General features: G+C 47.4%; 1 protein-coding gene across 2 annotated transcripts in view; it reads left to right on the top strand.

Annotated features, from left to right (window-relative positions):
- LOC149341642 (ras-specific guanine nucleotide-releasing factor 2-like) overlaps positions 1-25,086 on the top strand; it is a 303,695-nt gene that overhangs the window by 183,038 nt on the left and 95,571 nt on the right. For both annotated transcript variants that reach the window (XM_089543766.1, XM_089543765.1), the window contains exon 2: positions 23,547-23,653. In XM_089543766.1, coding sequence (XP_089399892.1) covers positions 23,547-23,653 — 107 coding nt within the window. The remainder of the gene's footprint in view (positions 1-23,546; positions 23,654-25,086) is intronic.

Genomic DNA, 25,086 nt, shown 5'->3' with positions numbered 1-25,086 from the left:
ACATATTTTTCTTCCCTCTCCTTTCCGCTTCCCGTTTCGACGATTATTAGGGATGACAGCGGGCAGTTTGCCCCCTCCGCTTCGAGACCGGTTCTGGAAGAACGAGGCAGGACTCGCTCAGCGGCGGCCTGAGGGATAGGGACAGGCGCGAGGCGGACGCGGGATGTTTCCCGATCCGGTCAAATCTCTCCCGCCGCCGCCGCCTGCAGCCCGTGCTTCCTGAGCCGCACCAAACTACGCGAAACGCACTCGCGGCGCCCGTATGTGCGTTCGTCTCTCCGTTGCGCCGTTTCAGCCTCTGGTCCTGAGACCGGGATACGGGCCCGACGCGGGAGGATCTCGCTCAGGGACCTCACGGCCGCCGAGCGCGAGCGCTCGAACAAAGCCCCATCGATCACGTGCGCTCTCATTTCCGCTTCCTGTGCTCACCGTGATCCCCCTTTCCTGGTCCCGCACCCACGCACACGGCGTTCCTCATCGCAGCGTGTATTGCGTCTGCCACGAACCCGTCGTCTGGCACCGCTTGCTCCGGCTTCTTGCCCCCGTTTCTTCCGTCGCCGACGTTTCAGTTACGCTTTGTATAGACTCTTGCTTCTTCGCCAAGGTTTCTCTCTCTCTCTCTCTCTCTCTCTCCTAGCGTCACGAGACGAGGTATCGCTTCCGTACTCCTGCCGCTTTCATTTTATGTACCCGCAGTGCGCGTATCCCAGAGGCCGCTCCACAAAAGCCTCTCGCGTGCGGAGTCCGCCGCGGTCGCCTCTCTGCCGGCGCTCGGGCTGGATTTTGCCTCGGCGAACTCAAATCTCCCCCAGCCGTTCGTACGGCGCGTGCGAGCCTCGAGGAAGCGCTTTGGTCGTTCCTGTTGCCGCTTCCTCGGTTTTACGCTTTTCATTTACCCTGCTCTATGCCTGCTTTTCCGAAATCCACCGCGCTTTGCATCGGGGCAGGATTTACGGGGGCTTTCCCTTGTTTTGCATGGCAGAAGTGGGTGGTGCCCGATGCTGGCGCCGCGATTCGTGCTGTTTGTGCGTTTGTGTTAGCCCGTTGGGTGGAGGGAAGCACGGTTCCCTTCGTCCTTGCTTCCTTCTATCTTTTCCTTGCTTCCTTCCTTTGTTTCTTTTCCCTTCTTGCTTTTCATTCTTTCATTACTTCCTTGACTCCTTGTTCTATTTACCTTTTTCTTCATTCGTTCCCTCCTTCCTTTCTTCCTTCTTTTACCTTGCTTCCCTCGTTTGTTCTCATTCCGCTCTTCCTCCTTGTGTATCTCTCTGCGCGCTTGTGATCTTGTGCGAGAGAAGCAAAAAATTTTTCCTTCCTTCTTCATTTTTCCCAACTCTTCTGGTTTTTCTATCCCTGCGGAATTTTTTTTTTGTTTGTTTTCTACGTTAAACCTTAATTCCTCTTTGACCTTGAGTGAAGCTACCCAGAACTACCCTTTATATGACACCGGTTCTCAAAACGATTTCTATTGTTTTCTGCCTCAGCAGCCTTGCTTTTCGTTTACAAGGTACTTATGTTGTTTTTAATATTTGTCGCAATCCTTTCACTACCTCTCTCCTGATTTTTACATGTTTCCTTTATGGTAACTGATATGAGATTGATGTGCTTTTTGAAACAAAATTCAATTGTTCAAGGATAGCAAAACAGTGAATTCTCGCAAACAGGTTTGTTTGTGTATATATATATATATATATATATATATATATATATATATATATATATATATATATATATATATTTTGCTCCCGGCAACGAAGTCCATTGTATTCAGCCCATTCTTTGCCCTCATGCTGCTCGTCAAGTTTCCGTTACCGCGGGCAGATGGGTTTGTTGAATTCGACAGTCAGTTGGTCAAGAAAAGTAGGTTGATACGATACATATCACAGTGCGTTTCGCTTCTGTGTGAGGTACTTCTGAGAAAATGTTTGCAGTGAATTGTAAACCATTTATTATGTATCGCCGAGGAGAGTTCTTACAGAAAGGCAACATTTTTCGCTTGTTTTCTAATAATAAAACACTTCTTCTGGGTTCCTCGTTGCCCCTTGTTTTCAGCAACCTCTTTTTAATTTTTTACCGCCTGCCGATTGCTTCCGATTCATTTCGGTGCTCCATCGTTCTTCTGACCTGAACGAATACTTAGAATCCTAATTGTCTCTAAGACGCTTTATTTTACGTTCACAAAGCCGTCTATGTTGAGAAAGGCATCTCACAAAGCTTCTTAATACCTGTCATTGTTATTGCTGTTGTTGCGTCATCATCCCCTTTTACTCTTTTCTGTTCAGAGTGTGATGTCGTATCACACTGCTACGTCACTAGTCAATGACATAGCACGCAAAGAAAAAAATATGTCCCCACGTAAGCTACTTTTCTGACAACAATTCGATAAACACTGCGCCACGCTTGGCTCTCGTTCCACGACCGTGCCTGCGCTGCCAAAGTTTTTTTAACGTAAAGTGGTTTGTGATCGGCAGCACATTAGCTATCGTGCCCGACCAGCACTCAGGCCCTGCCCAGCCGTTCCCCAAACCCTACGTGCGTACAGCGCCATTAATCGAGCTTCAGGCTAGAACCGGAAGAAAAACAGCGACGTGAAATGTAGAGACGTCGTTAGAGCGATTTAGGTGATGATGTAGCAAAATGAGGAAACGAGTTAGGGGCTCCTGACGCAGCCGTCACACGGAACGCTATACGTTCTTGACTCCATCTCGGCCTACAACCCTGTACTTGGCTTTTTTTTTTTTTTGCACTCTCTGAAGCCGAGGCTACACTCCAAACACGAATGAGCCTATATGGGAGTAAAATGGAGTAATCCGTTCTTTAAAGTATTTCCTTTTATAAAAGAGAATTGAATAGAGTATAGCTTACTGCCTCTTTTGTCCTTTCTTTTTAGAGTGACACTTCCCAAAGTACTTCGCACACGCCGTCACACCCACAAATATCAAGTTTCCTTTTTTCTCTCTCTTTTCGTGATATTTTAGTAACTTGCTCCATTCCATTAGTCTGCCTTTCTCTATCGGAAACTATTCAGATTTCCAGTTCCCCATTTCCATGACAGTCGCCGCTACAGCTGCCTTGTACCCTGTCGCGCTGCATGCCTTCGCATCTAACACTTGAAAACATGCCTGCTACATCGGGCTCGCAAATCGCTTTGTCGTTGCCGAACCGTGTGCTAAACGAAGTGGTCGCCCCGCTTTATCCCTCTTTGTTCTCGCTAATAAAGAACTCGTGGCGCGTTGTGAAATCAACAGAATAAAAGGGCAAAAAGGTGACGTTCGGCGGCAGCGCTAGGAAGGAGATAAAAGCGAAAATTTGGCATGTAATAGGGAACTAATTGATGAAAGAACAGGACTGGAAGCAGGCAGCACAAGCAAACAAGCGCCGGTGCCACTAGATGTCCTCCCAGAGTAAACGCACGGCGTTGCGCCGGTCCACGCCGCGAGTTCACCGGCGGGCAAAAGCAGCAGCAGCAGCAGCAGAAGCGAGCGGTGCGGAAATTTAGATTAATTCCCGCAATCCCCGGTTCTGTCCATCGTCTGCACAAACAAATCCTGCAGCTTCCTGACTGATCACACATGCCGTGCCTGTTTGCCTCACCCGGGAACAGCGCGAAGTAACAGCAACTAAAGAAACGAAAAACATTCTTTGATCTCTCGCTAATCAGCGGCCGTCCAGAACGCTCGCAGCGCGCATATCGCGCGAGAAGAGCGCACTCCCTCGCTGCGCCACTGTGTTCAACCAAGAGGGAAATGGCTTCCAACCCGCGAACCCCACCTTCCCCGCCGCCTGGCAGCACCAGCAGAACGCAGTCGCGACGAGACCAAGAACAAGAGATTAATAAAGCGAACGTCGTCGTCATCGTCGTCAGCGTCGTCGCTTCTGCAAAAGCATCACTGCACCGGGGTTGGGTGCCCCCTCCAAGCCTCCCTCCTTCCATCTGCTTTATTATTCCATCTCCCCACTCGCGCGCTTGCTGCATTTCTTGGCGCATTCCTCGCCCAAGCTGCCGTCGCTCTGTGTAGTTGTTGCTTGCGGGTATGATCCGCTTTTCGGTGATGTTCGCGGTACTCCTTTGCGACTGGGTGCGCCTTCCCTGTGCACTTTTTAGTTCTTTGTTGTTGTTGTTGTTGTTGTTAGGAGTTCGTTTCGCGCTAATTACGAGTACGGTGCCAAGCAATCATCGAGTAAGCCGAATTCACTACTATGCACTTGCGCTGGAAGAGAAGATAATGATTATAACATTAACCAAGTTTCGCAGGAATGATTACAATTTCCTTTTCGCGCTGAGGGACACCTTTGAAGTCGCATGACGATAAAAGACTGTCGCTACCATCGCGCTGTCGACGTCCAAGTTATTACCGGCGATAATTATCACCCGGCAGCGGGCTCTTATGACGGCACGCGCCTATTCTGCGCTTTGTTCGGTGCACGAGGGGCGGCGCTGCCTGTTTTGGGCGAGCGTGTACGCGTTTCTTCTTTCCTAAGTGCGTATAATGAGCTCAATAAAAAAATGTAAGGGCTCATTCGATGCACAGAGTGCAGAGTGAATTCGTTAGGCTGACCCAGACAGACTTCAATTTTGACTGGATGGCTGAAGATGTGCTTTTTTTCCGCTAGTGTTCATAATGCACGTGGATGTGGGAAGAAAGTAAGACAGGAAAAGACCTAGAGAAAGGGATCTGTTTAATAATAATAAGAAAAGGCTGAGATTTAAGAATGCGTGTTTCAAGCCACCCACACGCTACTGTGCGTATGGGACGAGGTGACAGCTTGGGAAACAAAATGGCGTAGTTCTCATTATTTTAAACAGTGAACCTGAACATGGAGGAACCCTATACCACGGTGTACAAGAAGGGGGACAGCTATGCAAGTGGCTATTGTTTCAACGCGCTTAGTTCTGCACTAAAACTCCCGGACAACCTCAATCAGGGAGCCATGTCGTCTGGTAAATAACCGCTGCATGGTATGTAAAAGGTATACTGGGTACACTTCCACAACTGCCTCGGTAAGAGGCCTATTCGAGTTTGCCAGTGAGAGGCCACACAATTTTCAACCAAGAGCACTGGGAGACTGAAGTTGAACGGCGGATCCAACCGTATCCGGTTTCGAGCGCGCGTCCAACATACTTAGCAAGTTTTGGGGATGCTGCCCGAGAACGCCGGGCCTGATAACCTCCGCAGACTGGTGCTCACACACCTGGTGGATTAATAGATAGAATGGGTCAGCGTTTATATTTTGAATTTTGCTACCGCCAAACTCCAACGTTCCAAAAAAAGAAACATTTGCATTAAACTCACATCCAGTCAAAGACTCATTGGCTGTAGTTTTTTTTTTTTTTTTCACAAAATCATCAACCATTATTCATTGCTCTTTTTTCTGTTTTGTTCGTTCCAACTTTTCGTTGATGTGCGAAAAGGGCTCTCAAACACTCTTCAGCGAAAAGGCACAAGATATGTCCGTTTACCAGTAATAATTTAAATCTCTAAATAAGTTGGTATTAAACATTATTGTTTCATGTTTTCCACAATCATCGTAAAGTATGTGAAAAGAAAAATTTCGAAGAAGGGTGCATTTTAGAATGTAATAAGATATTTAGTTCCATATGTTCCAATTTTGCGACATTGCCAAATAAAAGGCTTAAAAATAATAATAAAACCATAAAAGTAAAGGCTGCAGTCATAAACTTGGCGAAATTGATGTGCTCCCTGGCATCGTATTTCTGATGGTAGACACTCACACTGAAAATTCCGAGCTCTGTTAGCACTCTCGTAGCCTTCGGGTTTCCCGCACAGTTGCAGCCGTCTTTGTCACATCCGCTTAGCAACAAGCAACGCGTTCAAAGTTTTCTTCAAACTACGCGTATGAAACCGTTCTGAAATGTGTGCAGGGCTCACGTAGATGCTTTCCGGTGTGAATGTCTGAAAACAAGTGTTCAGCATAACCCAAGGGAGACGTGAACGCTTCCATCCATCCATGCCCTCAGCAGCTCTTAGAAGCTCAGAGTTCGGTTAGTCGCAAACTGTATTCTAAATCCTCAGTAAAAGCGCTGTGCTATAAAGACTGGCAGGTGTTTAAACCGAGAGCGCTGAACGCAGCTTTATCTTAAGTGCAGCCTTTGCCGCCGGCACAGTGTCACCGTAGGGCCTCGCAAACAGACGCGTCCTGAAACATTCACGCTCCCCGCAAGCTATACCACATTTTCTTTCCTTATTTTTTTTTTTGTCTACTCTCCTTCCGTGCGGTTGGCGTTGCAGCCCGTTTTAGCGAGCTTAAGCGGGTTTACTGATGGCACGGGCCCTAAGCGGCCAAAAGCGCATCACAAGAGCCCCGCCTGCGAGCGAAGCCGCGCAAGCGGTGTATCAAAGACACGAAAGGCCTTACAGCAAGCCGCGGGGGAAAGAACGAGTGGGGCTGGGCGTAGACTGCACCAGATCCGCCGAGACACGTCTTTTCGCTTCGAACTACAAAGGCCTCCGGGCTTTCGCTTGTGTCTTCGCTGCGCACGTGTCTCCTTCGGATGGCGAACAGCCGCTTTTCAGACGTGCGCGCCTTGTCCAACCCAGCACGTTTCCCCTCTGTTTCTTTGCTGTCATTTTTGTTTTACTTGTGTTTAGCCTTTGGGCCTTCTTTCAGGCAACCTTAGTTGTTCGCTTTTTGTCTGTGTTCTCGCAATCAAGTATTTCGCAATTGTCGAAAGAATTTCGAGGGAACAATGCAACCAGGCAAAAAAAAAAATTGCGACGAACAAATGCAGTGTTTATAGAATTATTCGAAGCATTTCCAACGGTTCGAACTTTCTTGCACAAAAGTTGTGTTTCGGCACAAATGTTGCACGTCGTTTCCATAAGGCTCAGATGTGACGCCACACTAAGTGTTTTATTCATACACAGGGAGGAATCAAGAAAGAAGCTTCAAGTTAGCATTCCGCTGCCTCTAAAAAGTGTATCATCCGTGGCTCACTTGCTCAACTTTCCCTAGCAAGTATAGTATACTAACCGTATACTGTTTGTTCCCACATAGTTATTTTTTTCTAATGCTTTGCCAATTAGGCTCACTATTCATTCGTAGATATGCCAGAATGCTCTGAACTTGCCAGAATTGTCTGAATACAATGAATATACTGCGGGCGCATATGTTTCTGTATGTATCGTTCTCTCTGTAAAATAAGTAGCTTGTTAGAGGGGAAGAAAGCAGCTCATTCCATCTCATCGTGGTGCAATAAAGCACGCGAAGAACCACGCAATACCCATTTAATGTTTGAATGGCGCAGTTAGCTGCCGACATTAGCGGCTTCCAGCAAAAAGGGCGAATGTTTATGCCTTCCCAGAATACACTTCCAGTAACTGGAGTGAACGCACTTATTCCATTTTGCCTGATTACACGGTATGAGGCGCTTCTGCTTTCCTGCTTGAATGCTAGTTAACTGCTCTCGTGAATATATTTAAGGTACAAAAGCGCACAACCTGAGCCATAATGCTGTGATGCATGTTTTTGCTTAGTCACCGCTGTTTATCTACAAATTAAAGGAACATTTTTTATACTCGCGTCATTAAACAAACTCGCCTCTCATAGTGTAAAAGTTTACGACGGAAGTGTCATCTGCTTTTTTAAGGTGAATGATTGACTCAGTTAAACAGATGCGCAGTGTCGCCGTCAGTTGATGCAGCCGATCATAGGCGGCCCCTACTTCTACTATCTAGCGAAAACTGGTCTCCGAAGACAACCTTTTCTAAACAGAGTTTTTGTATGATTAACGAACTCTTCACGCGAATTTTCTACAGAAACCTGAGCAGGAGGGTGTGGCGTCAATACCCGTCCTTTCTGTCCATGCCAATCCACAAAGTTGCCACAGGGTTGACATTAGGAAAGATTCCGCAAGGTTGCTTAAATCGCCTACACCCGTACACAGGTCCAGGCATGTCTATTTCCGAAGACAACCTCATCTTACCTGTTCTCTTTGCCCTAAAGCTCCTATTTCGCCTGCACGCTTAACGCACAGATACGTTACGAAAGTTAATCTACTCAAACTTCGCGGCAGAAAAAGGCTCGCTTACGTGGCCCGCATTTGCGAGGCTAACGTGCACTGACGTAAAGCTTTCGGTCAGATGCCCCTCTAGCACGTAATTTAGCTTCTTCCAAGATACATGGCTCGGCGCAGCATTCCACTTTCGCCACAACCTAGCGATAATCTCCAGCGATGAGAAGAGATTAATTCTAGGCTCCACTAATCCGCGAAAACGTGCTGAGATATTTCGCCTGGGCAAGGCACGCGAAATGAATCCCTAGACCATTTTTCTTCTTTAATTTATCAGCGTGACCTCGAGGCTCGCATGAGGGATTCATAAACGAGACGGTGCAATTTTCGTACCTTCCTTTGCACACAGTTCATGATGAAGCGAGCTATACAGGTACAGCTATTACGGTACGCGTGCACGGACTCAGGGTAGTCTACGAACAGCCTGGTTTCTGAAGAGAGCTCAAGAAGGTTGGTGCTCAAATGACCTGAACATCTCGCTGCAAGATTGGCACGCGCTTTGACCGAAGAACCGTCAGTGCGAGATATCGTAGAGGTTATCTTCTTTGGCCACTGTTAACGGATACGCATCCCAGGCTGGCCTGAATCTTCCTTCTCCTTCAGACACAAAACGAAGATAGTTACAACGTGGTGTATTTTGCGTGCGCGCACAGATAAGTACGTAAACGCATGCACTCGAACAAACAACGCCGCATCCAACAAAGCTTCTTTAATTTTTTCAAACCATTCAGAGAGCTCCGATCAATGCTCCTGAAGGAGTCAGCGGTCATTTATGTATATTTCCCGCGAATATCGGCGCCATCCATCATAAACCTTATTCTCTAGGTATGTTTGCAGGCTTATTATTCGCTATTACATTTTATTAATCCTTTCTATCCGGAGTGTCACACATGTGGCCATAAAGTATAACCAAGATGCTAAGGCAGAAATGAAGCTGTGAAACAACTGTCCGATATTGCTACCAGCTTTTTATTACAGCACTACGTGTTGTGCGACCAAAATACAGCGCCTCTGTATGATTTCTCCAGAGTGATGCAGTTCAAGCTGTTGGGAGCATCATGGCATCGGCGCTGAAAATAGATAGCGCAGAAAAGCAAGCTTAACAGGAAAGGATAATCTTTGGTAACTTAAGCGGAGAGAGAGATGTAGTGCAGCACTAATACAAAAAAGATTCAGGGCTGAATCACAGAAAAATTCCGGGAACGCGATACCGTTAATGGGTCCCTTCAGCAGCCCGGCGTCCCCTTTGCATACCACTTCGCACACACGGACACTGCCGGAAAATACGCACAAGGCCACCCTTTGACCACGTCGAACGAACAAGTCTCGATGGCCTATGAGTAGCTTGCCTGACATGCGACCTAATGGTCACAAGTTGAATTAAAATCTAATTATTCTTTTCACTACAATTAGCTTACTTTACAATCTTTAATCTCATAATGACGTTCGACCCATGTTGCGGCCATATATTCACAGCTTATGCAATATTTTGATCACTTTATTTACCCACTTCCACGTGCGACATCACGACTTTCTCGACCAATCCGAATTTTCTCGATGCCTCAACCACGACGCCGGGTTCGGTGTTGAGCGAGACGCTTAACGCTGTCGCGTTGATATGTATAAGCGCCCAGTCTAGCAACATTCCAGAACGGGGACGCTAACTTAAGCTTGCTGTTCAGCAACGCTTTCGTGGGAAGAGTTGTCGAAATATGCATCCTTGCTCAGCAATTGTAGGTGAATTCTAGTGCTTCGAAAGCATATCACATAGCGAAATAGCTCACGTAGCCGAGTTATCAGCCGGCCAGATAAGGCCATGCTATATGGACCAGTGTCTCTAGTGGTGCTTATGATACACTGAAAGCTAAACATTTTGACAGATTTGCCTCTCTGGTTGGGTTTGAAGGCTTATAATAAACTCTAACTTATCTCCGACCAAAAACTTGAATTCGATACCCAACGTTTTGGAGCCAGCTCGGTTCCTTCTTCAGGGGTGACTGGAGGCAGTAGATAGAGCTAGTTGGATTTCAAATTAAAGTTTTTGGTTGGACATGTGTTAGCGTTTATTACTTAGGATATAGCAACACGCCCCAGGCTTTCGAGAGTTTTCGCAGAAAAATTACTTTATCCTATTAACCTTCCACCGAGAGCATCTAATTCTCTTCGGTCATGGGTCCGACAGTCTCATTCAGCTGAGCGTTTAAAGTCTAAACATGCGACCAAATCAGTGTTCTGCTTGGCTATCTGAAATTCTACACGCCTGTATCGGTAACGCCGCTACTCCATGGGCTTCGCTTCATGCGCCCCTGATGGGCGTCACGATTCTTTCGACACCTCTGAATACCTGTCCATTTGTCACTGTGTCAAGAACTTTCAATTCTGTTTCTGCTTTCCTTACTCTTCAGCGGAAACACACCGATAGTAAATACACTGATGGATCGGTCGCAGTAACCGGAATAGAATGCCTTTTACCGCAGCATTATCGGCACGCAAGTGGGCGGACGGACAAAGACCAGCAGAGCTTGTCGGGCCGACCCTCCTTTATCGGTTAATCTGTTGCGTCAGCGAGTCATTTTTTACCGGCTTTCTTTTCCCTGTCCGTCCACTCGCTTTCGCGCGCTGTAGGCACTGTGCGCCTCTGAGCGCAAGGCACCCTACGCGAAGAAAAAAAATAAAAAGAGCAGACAAAAGCACAATCCACATTGAAACTACAAGGCTTCTTGCTGAAAGTGGGTTTCGGGCTTGGCGCGTAGAGAGCACTTAAGCACGCTTTATTCAGCCCTGAACGTTTCTTAAGAGCTTTCAGATCCAGTGGAGTCCTTGCGAAATGTGGTTCCTCTCTTGCCTTGAAGCTCGCTCGGAAGATTTATTTGTTGAAGACAGGTGCAGAAAGGTTCTGTCTATAAAGAGAGCCCGAAAGTGCGCGCCTCCGGAATGAAATTTATCGATGCTACCCGAAGCTGAAACCTTGTCCGAGTTCACGAACGATTCGCTCTCTTTATTCTCGGATGACTCCTTGCGGCTGCGGACGAATGCTGATTTTATTTCGGTCGCTTATTTTCGTTACTCAAGCTTTCTTGGCGGCGTCCTTCGTGGAGATATTACGAATCAAAATTACGTTAGTGCATGCAAAGATAGAACAGCAAGATATGCGCAATTCTTATATCTAACTGAAAAAATCAAATTTTTCGCAATTCTGCATCTCGGTACTATCAAGAACCCCGAAGAACCTCCGTGCCTACGATTTTCGATTGACGCAATACGCAAAAAAAAAAAAAAACACTCCTATGCTCAGTCTACAATTCAATGAGCGATCGCTAACCTCCCGGATTGCTCATCGCAAAATCCTCTTCGTTTTCTTTAGTTTAGTCTGACGAATCTGAGCATGTAAGCAGCCTTCACTTTGTGCGCGCAGAAAGGCGAAAACCGAACTTCTTTCCCGGACGTGCACTTTAAATAACTACCGTAGCATGACGCATTGACTTGGTTTGGCGACGTGAATAGCGCGCTCCCTGCGGGTAGCACTGAACGACCCATTTTGCTGGAAATTCGCGTTAGATTGCAGGCATCGCCTGCATTAAACTTTCAAGCAGGAAGTACTAATCTGCGTGGTGTTCGGCTCCAGTTAATTCTTTCGCACTGCATTAATTGAGTAGTGTTAACCTAGCAGTATGAAGTGACGACAGAATATGAAGTTCAGTTCTCATACGTTTACCATGGCGTCTCTGTAGTCGGCCATTTAGAGCAACCGATTGTTACGAAACAAAAGCTAGTCATGCGTGGAGGAGCTGGAATATACCCCGTATAATTAACGCAGTTTATGTTCAGAGTCCAAAGATGCCTGACGAAATGCGCGAAGGGAGGCAGCAGCACGCTGCTATGGCAATCCCGCGCCCTGGAATTGAAATAATCAAACTAAAAAGTTATGCCAGTCTCTGCCGCACGCCATACATCTGCGGAATCGATTGTCCATAGGCCGCTGCGGGCGATCACTGTGTACATAGATAATAGAAGGCGCCGGGCGCCACATTCACTAATAGATGCTTCGGCTGGTCATGAGCAAGCGCAATTATGCATGGACCACTGTGTAAGTAACACCGAGCCGCCGGGAATGTGCAAAACGATGTTCATGATCATGTCTGCTTTAGAGCACAGCTCATAATCGCCCGTTCGCGGGTTGAACCACATCGCCGGCGTGGTGTAAGCGATCCAAACCATAAATAAATAATGAAAATAAACATTACCGCGAATGGGCTTCGAACCCGCGGCGCCGTGAACAGATTGTTGTTGTTCGTCGTCCTCGTCATCGTCCTCATCGTCGTCGTCGTCAAATAATATTACTATCGAGCTAACATCGTCACCAGGCGTGCCGACGATCAACCAACACCAAACAACGAGCCTACAGAGCCTAAGCCAACTACACAGCTGCGCTCAAATTTCGCATTAGGGAGTATCCTGTTCGTCCTTAGAATTTTTTTTTTTTTTTTGTAACGAATCGTGTAGTTTGGCTTACTTCAGTAGAACCTGCGCTAAGGTTGACTGTGGAAAGGCTAAGGCTGTGCTACGAGCATTATTCAGTTTATTTTCGAGGATCATGGAAAAAGAGGGCCTGATGGCGGCGTAAGCAAGCACCTTGGCAACTTGGAGCCCCGTTGAGAAACGGAAAGAAGAAAATAGAGAAAATCAGACAGTTGACGGTGCACGGAATGTATTCTTTACTCGTGGCTAAAAAGGTCGATGTTTACTCGAACTTCTTCAAGCAGACAGATTCGCACGCGCCTGTCTTTTTAAGCGTACTTTATTTCTTTCAGCACGCGACTGCCTTGAAAATCGCCATTCCAGCAAGACTTTTAAACATGGTTTCTGGCGGACAAAAACAGCCTTGATGACAAAGTTAACCTTGCCTGGAAAACACGACCATGCAGTACATTGCGCTAAAAGAAACTCGTGGGTGGCTTTAAGTCAGCGCTCAGCACAACAAAAGTCTCGAGTTGTCGAAACCCGGCACAGGCTTAAACACGATCACAAGAACATAGCACGAGAAAGGAAGAAAAAAAAAACAAAATAAAGAGGCTGGCTACGCTTGCAGCCTTATCGGTCTGGGCGGCGAGCTACGTTTACACGAGAGCCTAACGACAAGCCAGCTCTTTCGTTTTCGGTTTGCCCTTAACATGCCAACTGCTTCGGTACCCTTAATTTTTTGCGCACTAACAAAAAAAAAGGGAGCAGTTTGGACAGGCATCTGCGCCGGCGAAGGGCGAACCGTACCGGCTCCGCTTAGGGCGTAGTGTTTGTTGCCACGATAATCGGCTCCACTGTAGGCGAGGGCCGAGCAAGGAAGGACGAGAAGGAAGTGGCTGGGCCCGCACGCGAAAAACTCGGCCGCGCAGTTTGGACACGAGCTAAGAGCCGCGCTCTTGCATGTCCCGGCTTGGCCTCTGGAGACCCGTCTCCGGAGAAACAGCTGCGCTGCGCCGGAACGCTACAGCTGTTTCCACTGTCAGGCAGCGCCCTCACACTGCGTAGCCGAGGCGGCACCCCGGCAACAACGATCGGCGCAAAAAGGAAAAAGCAAAAAGGAGAGAGCCACAAATGGAATTAACTCGGACTGACTGTAACAACAGGCCTCGAGAATACGACTGCCAGTGAGTTCTGTGCGGAACTGCGCCGTTATCACCCCCTTCCCCTATTCCCTATTCCCCAACCCCACCGCCTCCCCTGACCCTTCACGCTGCTTAACTACAGTGTAGGCTCTCCTTTCCGTTATTTGTTTGTGTGTTTTCTTTTTCAGTTTGTTTTCTTTCTTCGTTACCGAGCTTGGCGTTCCTACCGCCGTTTCCGCCACCTGCTTGTCCTCGAAAGGGCTATCTTTTATGCTGGTGCTGCAGCGGGAGTCAATCTTTGCCTTGCATTCAGCGCTCTCTGGCGAAAACAGAACGGCGTAACAATCAGTTCTTGGGAACTGGCGCGAAGGCAACTCTTTATAGAACAAACAAACGCCGAAAAAGAAAGAAAGAGCAGCGGTGAGCAAATTGGGGTTTCCGCAACTTCGTTTGATGACATTTCTTCAGCGCAGAGGTTCTCCAACAAGTAGGTGAGTGTATCTTAGGAGAGTACACTTTTATTTCTTTTTCGTCTTTTGGTCAAACTGAAACAAACAGTCAGTACAAAATGTTAAAACCAGGCCCTGGCGACTGAAAGCCTTTCGGTTAGTGCTAAAGTGGCGTCCAAGTCTTGCCGAGTACAACACGTTCTGTTTTCCGCCATACGTCTAATGATAATGACTGGGTAACTAACGTTGGCAGTAAAACGCTTATAATGTAAGCCATTCATAAGTCCTGCAATCACTGTTCGTTCCAGACTCTGATCCCAGCAATTTCTGACAATCTCTGCACTGTAGGCATTGCACACCGCTTGCCATGTAAACACGAACCACCCGTCCTTGAGCGGAACTTTGGGCAGACCGAAATTTAATTACTTCTGCAAGCATAGACGGGCATACTAGTGAAGTAGGGCTGACCCGCCGTATCTGTTGGCAAACAGTGCAAGAATCTGAAATTGATTCAAGATTGTACTAAGCCGGAACAAGAGGACGAAGATGATCAGGCGCTTCATCACCTTCATTTGTCTTTGGCAGCAGGTGGGGTAGGTATAGGGGCATGGTCCACAGTTGACAGTGGTACGTCTAGTGACCACTTGCCAATTATTTTCACCATCTTGGTGCGCTCACTCCATGGGCAGGGTTCTGCCCGAAAGTTAGTTAATCTTGCAGCCTACAAATCGTCTTTGCGCGCTTCCCTTTCATCTGATGTTTGTTCCAACGGAAACGACAGGGCTCAGCGAGTATTTCATTCTGTTTTGAAGGCTACAGAGAGTTCACAGTTCATTGTGCGGTCGGGTGTTAGCAATAAATCACCATCCCCATGGTGGAACGCTGCGTGTGAGACAGCCTTCCGCCGTAGGAAAGCAGCATGGAAGAGCCTTTCGCATAATCATAGCCCTGCTAATTGGACCAACTATAAATTTTTCTCGGCTTCGTTTAAGAGAACAATAGCAAACGCAAAGGATGACTACAATCAAAATTTGAATACCTATTTGTCAGCCCCAAACAATAGGAAGGCTCTGTACCGTTTTATGGAACGGAATATCCACTCCTCATCAATGCAGTTAACAAGCTCGGCTGTACTGTCTCCACATGAAGCGAAAGATGAGTTAGAGCGAATCGCACAAGGGCTCGCGTTACGCTTTCAGGAGCAGCGCAGAGTGCCCCTGTTCGACCCCTTCCCCTGTTCAGACTATGTGGCGGTTGATAAATCATAACTACTAACTGTAGTTTCTACGATGCAATCTTCGGCTCCGGGTTCGGGCGGTGTTACGGTCGGTATGTTGAAAATCTTAGCTGAAGAATTCACTCAGCACCTTCTCGATCTGGTCAACGCTTCATTGGAAGCTGCATGGCTGCCGCACTCCTGGAAGGTGGCGAAAATAGTATTACTCTTAAAAGATTCAAAAAAAGGATTCCATCTTGATAACATTCGGCCGATAGCTCTAACATCCAATTTGGTAAAGCTCGTGGAAAGAATTGTGCACAGGCGCCTGTGAAAGCATGTTTCAGAAATTAATGCATTGTGTTCAGCCCAGATTGGCTTTCGCCGCAAATGCTCAATATGGTCTGCCCATGTTGATTTAGAGAGCAGAATCCGCCTTGCTATGCACAAAAATGAAGTCCCAGCGTTAGTGACGCTTGACATTGCTAAAGGATACGAAAGTGTTGAACATTCTATCCTTCTCACGAAATTGTCAACACTACACCCGCCGTACTACGTTTATGCGTGGATCCGTGAATTTTTAGCGGGACGGCAGTTTTTTTGCACTGACGGCTCCTTCAGTTCAGACACCTACGCCCAGACCAGAGGTGTGCCACAAGGTTCTGTGCTTTCGCCACTTCTTTTCAATATTCTGATGTGTGACATTCCCATCCACCCTGACGTTACAGTTTACGTTTATGCAGATGACATTGCCTTCTTTGCCTCGGCAACCGACATCCATGCCCTGTATCGTTGTCTTCAGGCTTACCTCAATGCTCTCGAGGTTTGGCTTAATAACATTAATCTGGTGTTAAATGTGCATAAAAGCAGTGTGTTAGTTTTTCAATCTAACTTGCTTTTATATATATCGTTACAATATCGCACGGACAATATACCGCAGGTGGAATCCTTGCGGTATCTAGGCGTAATTTATGATGCTAGTATGGACTGGCGGCCCCACATCAAGAGTAACGTTGAGAAAGGAGAGCGTGCGCTGGGTTGGCTACTTCGGATAAGCAATAGGAGATTTCGCATGCGTCGAGACACGCTCCTACTCCTTTACAAAGCCTATGTCAGACCCATTTTGGAATTTGGCTGCATACTCTTTTCTGGGTCCGCCAAATACAAGCTCCGTCCGTTGCTGCTGTTAGAAAGGCGTGCCCTGCGCCTCTGCCTTGGCCTCCCTCAGTCAGTTACCACCGCAGTTCTGTACCTGGAGGCTCGTATTCCCGACCTTAACTCTCGTTTTCAGCTATTAACTGTAAGGACTTTCTTACGGGCATTTGAGTCTGCTTCTGGTGTGGCTACACCTATTTTTGTTTCCCACCCGGCTCTCTTTATTAGTCATCATTGGCCAAGGTATCGCCTCCCTCAGGTCATTTTTACTCAAAACCTTTTATCGGTCATTGGTATAGATCTCAGTTCTGTGTGTAGAGTAGGTTCTGCAACGTCCCCTGTGGATATTGCTTTTGAATATATTTTCCCACCTAATGCAAAGCATCTGCCGTCCAGGACCCTACTTAGTCTCCTCTCAGAACACCTTGACTCTTTCCCCCACCACAGTGTGATTGCTACAGATGCGTCCGGGGCTGGCCAGAACGCAGCCGTTGGCATTTTTTCTGAGGATCTCTCTTGGAGTTATTCACTTCGAGTCCCGGATTACACCCCCATATTTCTAGCGGAGTTTATGGCTCTTGGGCTGGCTGCTTTAAAGATTCCCCCCAGTGTCTCCCAGGTGATCTTCCTGTCAGATTGCCTCTCTGTGTTGTTGGCGCTGGATTCTAACCGGGACGATCTATTGAGCCGCTCATTGAAGTATTTCATTCCTGGATGGGTGAAAGCGGTGCGCTTCGTCTGGATCCCAGGTCACTGCGGTATTTCTCAAAACGATGCAGCAGACTTTTTAGCAAAATCTGTTCTCAATGCACCGGTCGCCTGTAACGTCCCTAATCTGATCCTTTTCGGAATGTCTCGCTTTCAGCGCTATCAGCATATTACCACTATGTGCAACGATCCCTTGCTGTCTACTATTGACTACCACCATCTCACGTACCCATGGAAGGTTCGTGCTTGTAAATCCCGGCAGTGTGAGGTTGCAATGACACTCCTGCGGTGCAGAATTCCCCGCTTAAATCTTTATTTATGCAGATGCGGGTTCAGTCCCTCAAACCTTTGTGCGACTTGTGGAGAGGTGGAAACACTGGAGCATTTCCTACTCTACTGCCGGAGGTTTGCACTTCAGAGAAGGACGTATCTCGAAATTCCAATTTCTCGAATGGGACTCACTTTGTCGGTTCCGCTTCTTCTCTCCTTCGGTGCTAGCGCCAGAGGTTTCGCATTGCATCAAGTTTGCGATTTCCTCCACAATTACATAATTGCTACCGGCAGGTTCCCTTGCTAATGGTACCCAAAATGTCCGCATTGCAAAATCATTCAGAATTTTTTCTGGTATTCAATTCTCTAATCTTTATGCCGGTTCTTTTTTTTTTCATTCATTTCTTCCCGTAATTTCTTTAAATTCCATATTTAATTCCTCGCAATACGTACCCAAAGTTAATCATTAGCTTGGCACCAAAAGGTAATCCATTAGCTTCGCACCAATTTGCCTTCATTGGGCTCTCCTCACTGAACCCTGGCCAATCCCCCGTCGTGGGTATGTGCCATGCCACCAAGGCAACAACAACAACAACAACCTACGTGATTAGAAAAGTATAAGAAAGCACAGCATGAGCCATCCCTTCTGCCGTAAAGCCACTGGAAGCTAAATGGCTCTGAATGACATTGCATGGCGAGTCGAGTATGACTTGCGATGATTTGAACTTGACGATTAATTCATTATGGCTAGAGAAACGAAGTCCGGCAACTAGGCTTCTCACTACCTTTTTTTTTTTTTTTTTACGAGGAGTGTGTAACAGGTAGAACCCGCCCGAATCAAGCCCCTGAAATAAAACGCAGTGCCTAGTCAACTGTGACCAGGCGCCAAGTCAAATTAAACTAGGTACCGTGTTTTCCTCAAGTGCGTTTACCTAGTGTGATACATTTCCCACGACAGCACCTTGGGCTTGTTGGTGAAGCATAATGAGATATGCACAACGCGAGTGAAGCGATGCAGAGGGTTGCCCTTGTCTGATGTCCCTCGTTTTCATGTTTCAGTTTTAGTGCGAAACCACTTCTTCACGGGGTCAAACCCAACCAAGAATCTTGTGGCGTCCCTGACCTTGAGGGTGCAGAAATAAAATAAATATTTCCGCGACTGAATTTCGAACCCGCGGCGGTGCGAACAGATCAGCTTCACTGGCCACTGCACGAGAGCACTAGGCTAATTGCCGCAGCCGATCACGCCTCGTGTTACACTGCAACACACTCTGGCGCTATGCATTACACATAGTCGTCTCCATCAACTTCCATATGCGACGCGAACATATCAGATCAGCTTAACCTCGATCAGAGCTTAACCTGAGTCTGACATCTTCGGCAGTCGGGCCGACGACCCAGCAAAGCAAAACCATCAGCCAACAAGGCAAAACACATGCTTTCGCACGTCTACTCGGTTTAACCACGTTAAAGCACTGCCCCTTTTTTGTCGCAAGGTACACCTCTCATTGTTTTAACGGCAAGCATTGTTGCGGTGCTTAAGGGAAGTTTTAGAGGCCCATGTACTGTGCGATGTCACTGCACGTTAAAGAGCCCCAGGTGGTCGAAATTTCCGGAGCCCTTCACTACGGCGTCCCTCATAGCCTGAGTCGCTTTGGGACGTTAAATCCCAATAAACCAATAAACTACATGACGTTACCTGTGAGCCTTCGCCTAGGGAAGTAGCAGCACTCGGAAATGGGAAGTTATTCTATTCTGGTACACGTAATAGACAATTACAAGTTGAAGGGCGATGTTCCTCAGTTACGTCTACGAACAGGCAGTGCGACTGTATAATGGAGCACTAAGGGGGCGCTGATTGCCGCCTCTGCCACTAAATTATTGCGCCCAGGAAATGAATGCGGTGTTCTTTGTGGAACTCCGCCTCGGAGGTGGTGCGCTCTGCGGTGGAAATCAGACTCTCATCCACGAACTCTGTCATGCATAAACAGCAAAGGGCAGTACAACTAAGTGAGTGAGTGCGCCATCTTTGTCGGTGCCACGCATAGGCAACGCGAAGCGCTACGAGGTGAAAAGGTGACGTTTTCTTGCTGTTTTAATTCGAAAGTATTACTAGTCCCGTTATGAAAAAGACTTATGGTTTATGGGTGTTTAACAGCCCAATGTGACTCAGGATGTGAGGAACGCCGTAGTGAAGGGCTCCGGAAATTTCGATCACCTAGGGTTGTCTGCACTGACATCGCACAGTACACGGACCTCTAGAATTTCGCCTCCATCGAAATTCGACTGCCGCAGCCGGGATCGAAGGAAATTTTAGTCAGTAATGTTAAATTTGGCGGGTTTTGAAATAATCCTTCTTGGCGACTCGAGGTGGGCTAGAAGAGTCAGAATTTTTTACCCGAAAAAGAAAAATTTTTACTTGGTTAAAGATGTACCGGATTATTATAACAGATTATTATAACAGATTTTGGAGCATCAGCCTAGTTTCAGCGTTTCCAAAATGAAACATGCCTTCCCTTAGGGCGGTAACTGACAGTCTTGCCTGCCCTGCTGTCCTGAACAGATCTCATTTGAAGGAGAGACATAAGAAAAAAAAATTACCAAAAGGAGGAAAGGTGAATTTGCAATAAGTTACCGATTAACTTAAAATAGCCGCCTTGCTCCGAAGCTGTTGGTAAGAAAGACACATGCGTGCGCCTGTGCGAGCAGGTTATAAAGAAAAATAGTTCCTGAGGAGTCTTGCTCGGAGGAACAGTAAATACAGTATAAAACACCAACATTGTGTATATGAAAAAGTGAACAGGCCTTGAAATACCCCTAGCTTCACATAGCCTTTTGCGCGTGTAACTGGTTTGGAGATTAATCGATGCCAGTGCTCAGATCATTTGCTGCAGTGAACCAGAAGGTAGCCACGATGCAGGCCTATTCGAAAAAAAAGAAACCATGTACAGAGTTTCATCCATTGCGGCCTAAGCTACGTAAGGTGTCCTATCGGAAAGACGTATAGTGCTTTCAGATTGAGGCAACAAGCTCGCTGTGGGCGTTTTTTCTAGATCAGACGGCAAAAAAGCAACAAGAACAGGCAGCACATCCAAGTGCCTGCCAAATACAGTTTACACGGCAGGCTCACAGCTGCTTCAAGTAAAATAGCAAGTTACTCACTTCATTAAAGCAACTGGCTTGAGCGATCGAACGCTGGTCCTCACGCAAGTGAGTGTCGTAGAGACTTGCGCTCGATTTCCAGGCGCTCTACATTACGAGCCAGCGGGAGCGATCACCCCTCCCGGTATCCCGTTGCCGTAGAGACGAGGTTGGCGACCGGGTCTTGTCGCAGCAACGGGAGTGAATTAAGGGAGCTCTAAAGGGATCAGAAAGATGGATCAGTGCACGTTTCCAAGGAGGGCAGATTAGCTTTTTAAGCAGGAGCGCGCGCGTAGAGCGTCAGGCGCTAATAGAAATGGCAGCATCTGGGCGCTGAACTGGCAGGCGGGGCCAAAATTGATTAGAGGTAGCATGTCTACATGTACGCGATGCATACTATACATCTAGCGTTGAGCAAGTTAAAACAAGCGCCAGCTAAGAAGAAGGGGGAGGAGAAGGAGGGGGCGTTCTTTGATGAGGGCAGATTCAAGCAAGGAAAGAATTCAACTGAGTGATTTGGTTGGTGGAAACGGTTGGTGACTTGCAGGCGTCCACATGCTGATTCCTGTAGTAGGGGATGCGATAGCCAATAGTATGTCTCATCGCAGTCTGTGCTTCCTTGCTCACACCCTTCTGACGCCAGGCTTCCAAAGCAATGAGTTGTTTCCAACTTCCCATTCCTCTCTTCAACACATATCAAGCGTACAACGCAGCAAAATGGTAACAGTAACCATAATTCTGTCGGTGAGTTGTAGGAACGAATATGCTAGGTCACTTGCGGTTAGCCTCATAAGATATTGTCGGCAATCAGCGCGCCTCAGATACGTGGCGAAAAAATAATTGTACTTGATACAACGTGTCCCTTATAGGCAGTGCTACTGAAGACCTTCAGTCCTTAGAAGTAGCTCAACCACCCGTGTCTATCAGACTTTGATCGCTCTGGGAGCACAATGCGATAGACGCTGCCCAATGGCATACGCCACCTTCTGAGGTTGCGCAGGAAAGTTTAGTCTCCATAAAAGCACGGATGCACTTGGATGATATTTTTCTCATCTGCCAAAAGGTAACAATCCATGCACACTACATCAACCTTTGTACAACCACGCTGGAGAATAGACAAAGTCGGCGTGCCGGCGATATAGCATAATGTATTTTTCTCGCAACAGACCTCTGTCACAGAGGGAAAGTGTGATAAGAGGCACATGCAATGAGAAGCTGCTTTGCGAAAGCTTCGTATCTCCGAACTACCGTTGACGCTAGGCACGGCCCCTAGTCTTGCGTAAGTCTGTCCACAAGGTGTGTGAGTGTGTTGCAGAACCATAGGTCACTTAAGCTCTACTGTAAGAATCGCTTATTGTTCCCGGCCTCTGAAAGAAGGTTGCGCTTCGCGGAGCCCAAGAACGAGGAGCTCGCTGGAGGCGGCGGACAGTGAGCAGAGCGCATTAGCGCCTCGCGTCTCGACGAAAATGGGCTCTGCCCCTGGACGAGCCTTGATGACTGTGCTCTGCTAGCATAAAGATAAAAGCGACTCGCTTCTGCGCTTCCCGGGGCCCTGCTTTGTTTCGTGTCTCGCTTAGTTTGGGTCGCTGCCGGTGGCATCAAGAGGCACACTCCGGCGCGTTCTGGCGAAACTCTTAGTCCGGTCGGGAGGGCGGCATAACGAGCTTCATGGCGGGCCAGGTTGCGACCGCGGCGGCCGCCGGAAGCGGCTGCAAGAGAAGGCCAGAGGCAGCGCTACTGAAAGCCGGAAATGTCCGCGCCCTGCCGGAAGAATTAGGCGCCCCTGCCCGTATGCACTGGCTCGTCGGCCGGAGCCACTTGAAGCCGTGGACGAAGCCGGTGGAGATAGGAACGCTGGGCGCCAGGAAACAAGGGCGGAAGTTCTGCTCGCCTCCCAGATCCTGCACTGGGCTCACTGCGCAGAAAAAAAAAAAGAAAAAAAAACGAAGAAAGAAGGCCGAAACTCTTCCGCCGACTGCAGTTGGGGAAATTTTAGGCGCAGAGCTTGCACAACCACTAGAGTGGACGCCGCGGGAAGCTTCTTTGCTCTTATAAGTATTGGAAGAAGCACGTGCCGAGAGGTGGCTCAGAAAATGAAGCGAAAAGTTGGCTGACTCGGAATGTGTACCGGCCGAACGGGGGTGCGCTATATTTGGCGCTCACTTTTTCTCCGCACGCTGAGTTTCGTTTAATCGGAGTTTCCTGCAAATAGCAAATTGGTACTTGTAATTGTCTCCACGAAAGTTTTTGCTGACATTGTCGCTTTTCCGCTTCTGGAGAGTCTGGCTGAAGTTGAGAGCGCCGGCACGAATTTCTCTCCCCGTCGCATAACCAGTGCAGCCTAGCGCCCTCTGCTGGAACTGAGTAAAATCATTATTCAGTTAACTTTTTACTTGCTATGTGTAAGTATTGTGCATATGAGCTTATACGCGCTACTATAGACCTCTCTGCCTTTATGAACGACCCCGCAAACCTATAAATTATCGTGAGCTTGCAGTGGACCGGAATTAAGACATATTTAAAGGTTATGACCATTCGAAATAGCAAGAAAGACCTTGCCTTAGTGCGATGGGTTGTGAAAACGACCGAGCTGACTTTGCTAGCTGATGTTGTTTAGCTCTCACCATAACCCTTCTGCACTTAACTAACGTCATGGCATTAGAAAAGAAACAGTAATGACTGCACGTGCATCATCAATGCATCATTATAGCCATGGAGCACCCATCGACAACGACAAACTGCGGATTTTCCTGAAGCGTTGTAAGAGCGGGTCTGATAACGACGGACGCCAGAGTGAACAAAAACTAATGAAGCAATGGCGCATCTATTGTTTGTTTAGCTGCATTACGCGTTTTCGCATAAAAGCAAATCACCACTGTGTTTACCGGCGATTTTTGATGCAAACAGCATGTTTTTGCGTTTTTTATCTAATCTATGTTGCTTTGTCTTGTTCTTTCTCTTCTGCCCTGCAGTACAGTTTCACAATCAGCTACCGGAAAGAGGGTGCCAGGCAATACGAGCTGAAAGCCGAAACTGAGGCCGAGTGCAACAACTGGGTACATGCCATCGACACAGCAAGGTAAGCCCTCCTCGAAGTCCTCCAGTCAATGCTGACTGTTTCTAGCACCAGGGATGTTAGAAGGTGCGTTAAAGCGGCATGTTAACCTATCGTGCTGCACTAATGCTCAAAGGCCCCTTCTCCGTCATGGCCAGAGACAAGCGAACGCGAAGATTTGTCCGTAAGTTCATTCTTGCCAGCACATGCATTGACAGAGTGCAGGCGTTTTGTGTATTCGGACAGCACAGACGAGCGCACAAGCTAGTTCGGTCCTGCCTACTACTTACGTAGTGCGTGGCATAGCAGTACCTGACAACATTTGTTCAAGACGTGCTGCGTGTAAACAAACTTTACAATGTGTTCATGAGTTTGTGTGCGACTTGCGTACCTTCCCGTACCTTTCCCTATGCTTTTCAAGTTTGCAGTATGAAACCCTACCTTGAGTAGCCAGCCATGTATAATATCAGATAAACATCTCTAGTTACCATAAAGAACTGCGGCCTCCTCCTATTCATAGGTGGCTTCCGTGAGCTTATCGGAGGAAATGGGCCTTGTATACCCTTTCCCTGTCCGCTTTTGACCAGCCTCATCTTTTTTTATCCTAACGCCGCCGGATAGTTTATGTGTTAGCACTACTGCTAGATGGCCTGCCACGTATCCCATTACCTGAACTGCACCTTACCCTCAACAGCCAAAAGAGCTTATCCAGGCGGGGCGCTAAAACTCACTTCCTCCTCACTCACCACTGCATGCAATACTTCCTGGGTGGTCTATGATTATATCTGTGCAGGATACTCTGCTAAAACTCACAAGTTCTGGGACTACCCACGCAGTTAAAATACCCTCACCCAGTCTCTATTTCCATAATACCAAAGTGAAACCAACATTCTTAGTGAAAAAAAAAATGGCTTAGCTTTGTTGCACACACTAGAAAGCTCTAAGCATTTAAAAAGCTACCCACGCTTCGTAATGAAGGACATGATGTTCTATCAGATTTTTTTTTTAAATACAACTTTCAATTCAAACTATTTTAAAAGAGTATTAAAAGCATGCTACGTCTCTAGTGATCGTTTAAGCACTGTAGCGCTTAAGAAGAGGGCCTCGCGAAGAAATTCAGTGGAAAAAATATGCACAGAATTAGACAGTATCCCGCTGAGGCGTCTACTTGTGACTGTGACGCGTTAAGAAATATGAATGCTCGGCAAGTGTTTATCTCTCGAAGAAATGGTAACGTGCCTCTGTATGTCAGCCCCACGTGGCTTCATTCACTCATGCTCCCGTTGCTTTAAGTAACGCTTAGAAGCCCTCGGGCAACCCATGTCAGTTCCAAAATGTAGTCCTCGCTTTTTTACCACATCAGCGCTCCCAGCGGCCTGTCGAAAACATCGCTTCTTGCGGCCTAAGAGAGAGAAAAAGACTGCGAGAGAAAAGCTCGAAAACCTTCTTGTCGACAC

The sequence above is a fragment of the Amblyomma mixtum genome, chromosome 5 (assembly GCF_055824585.1).
Source record: "Amblyomma mixtum isolate Tamu chromosome 5, ASM5582458v1, whole genome shotgun sequence".
Taxonomy (NCBI): Eukaryota; Metazoa; Arthropoda; class Arachnida; order Ixodida; family Ixodidae; genus Amblyomma; species Amblyomma mixtum.
Note: the sequence above shows the minus strand (reverse complement) of the source record. Positions and strands in the feature narration are given on the sequence as shown.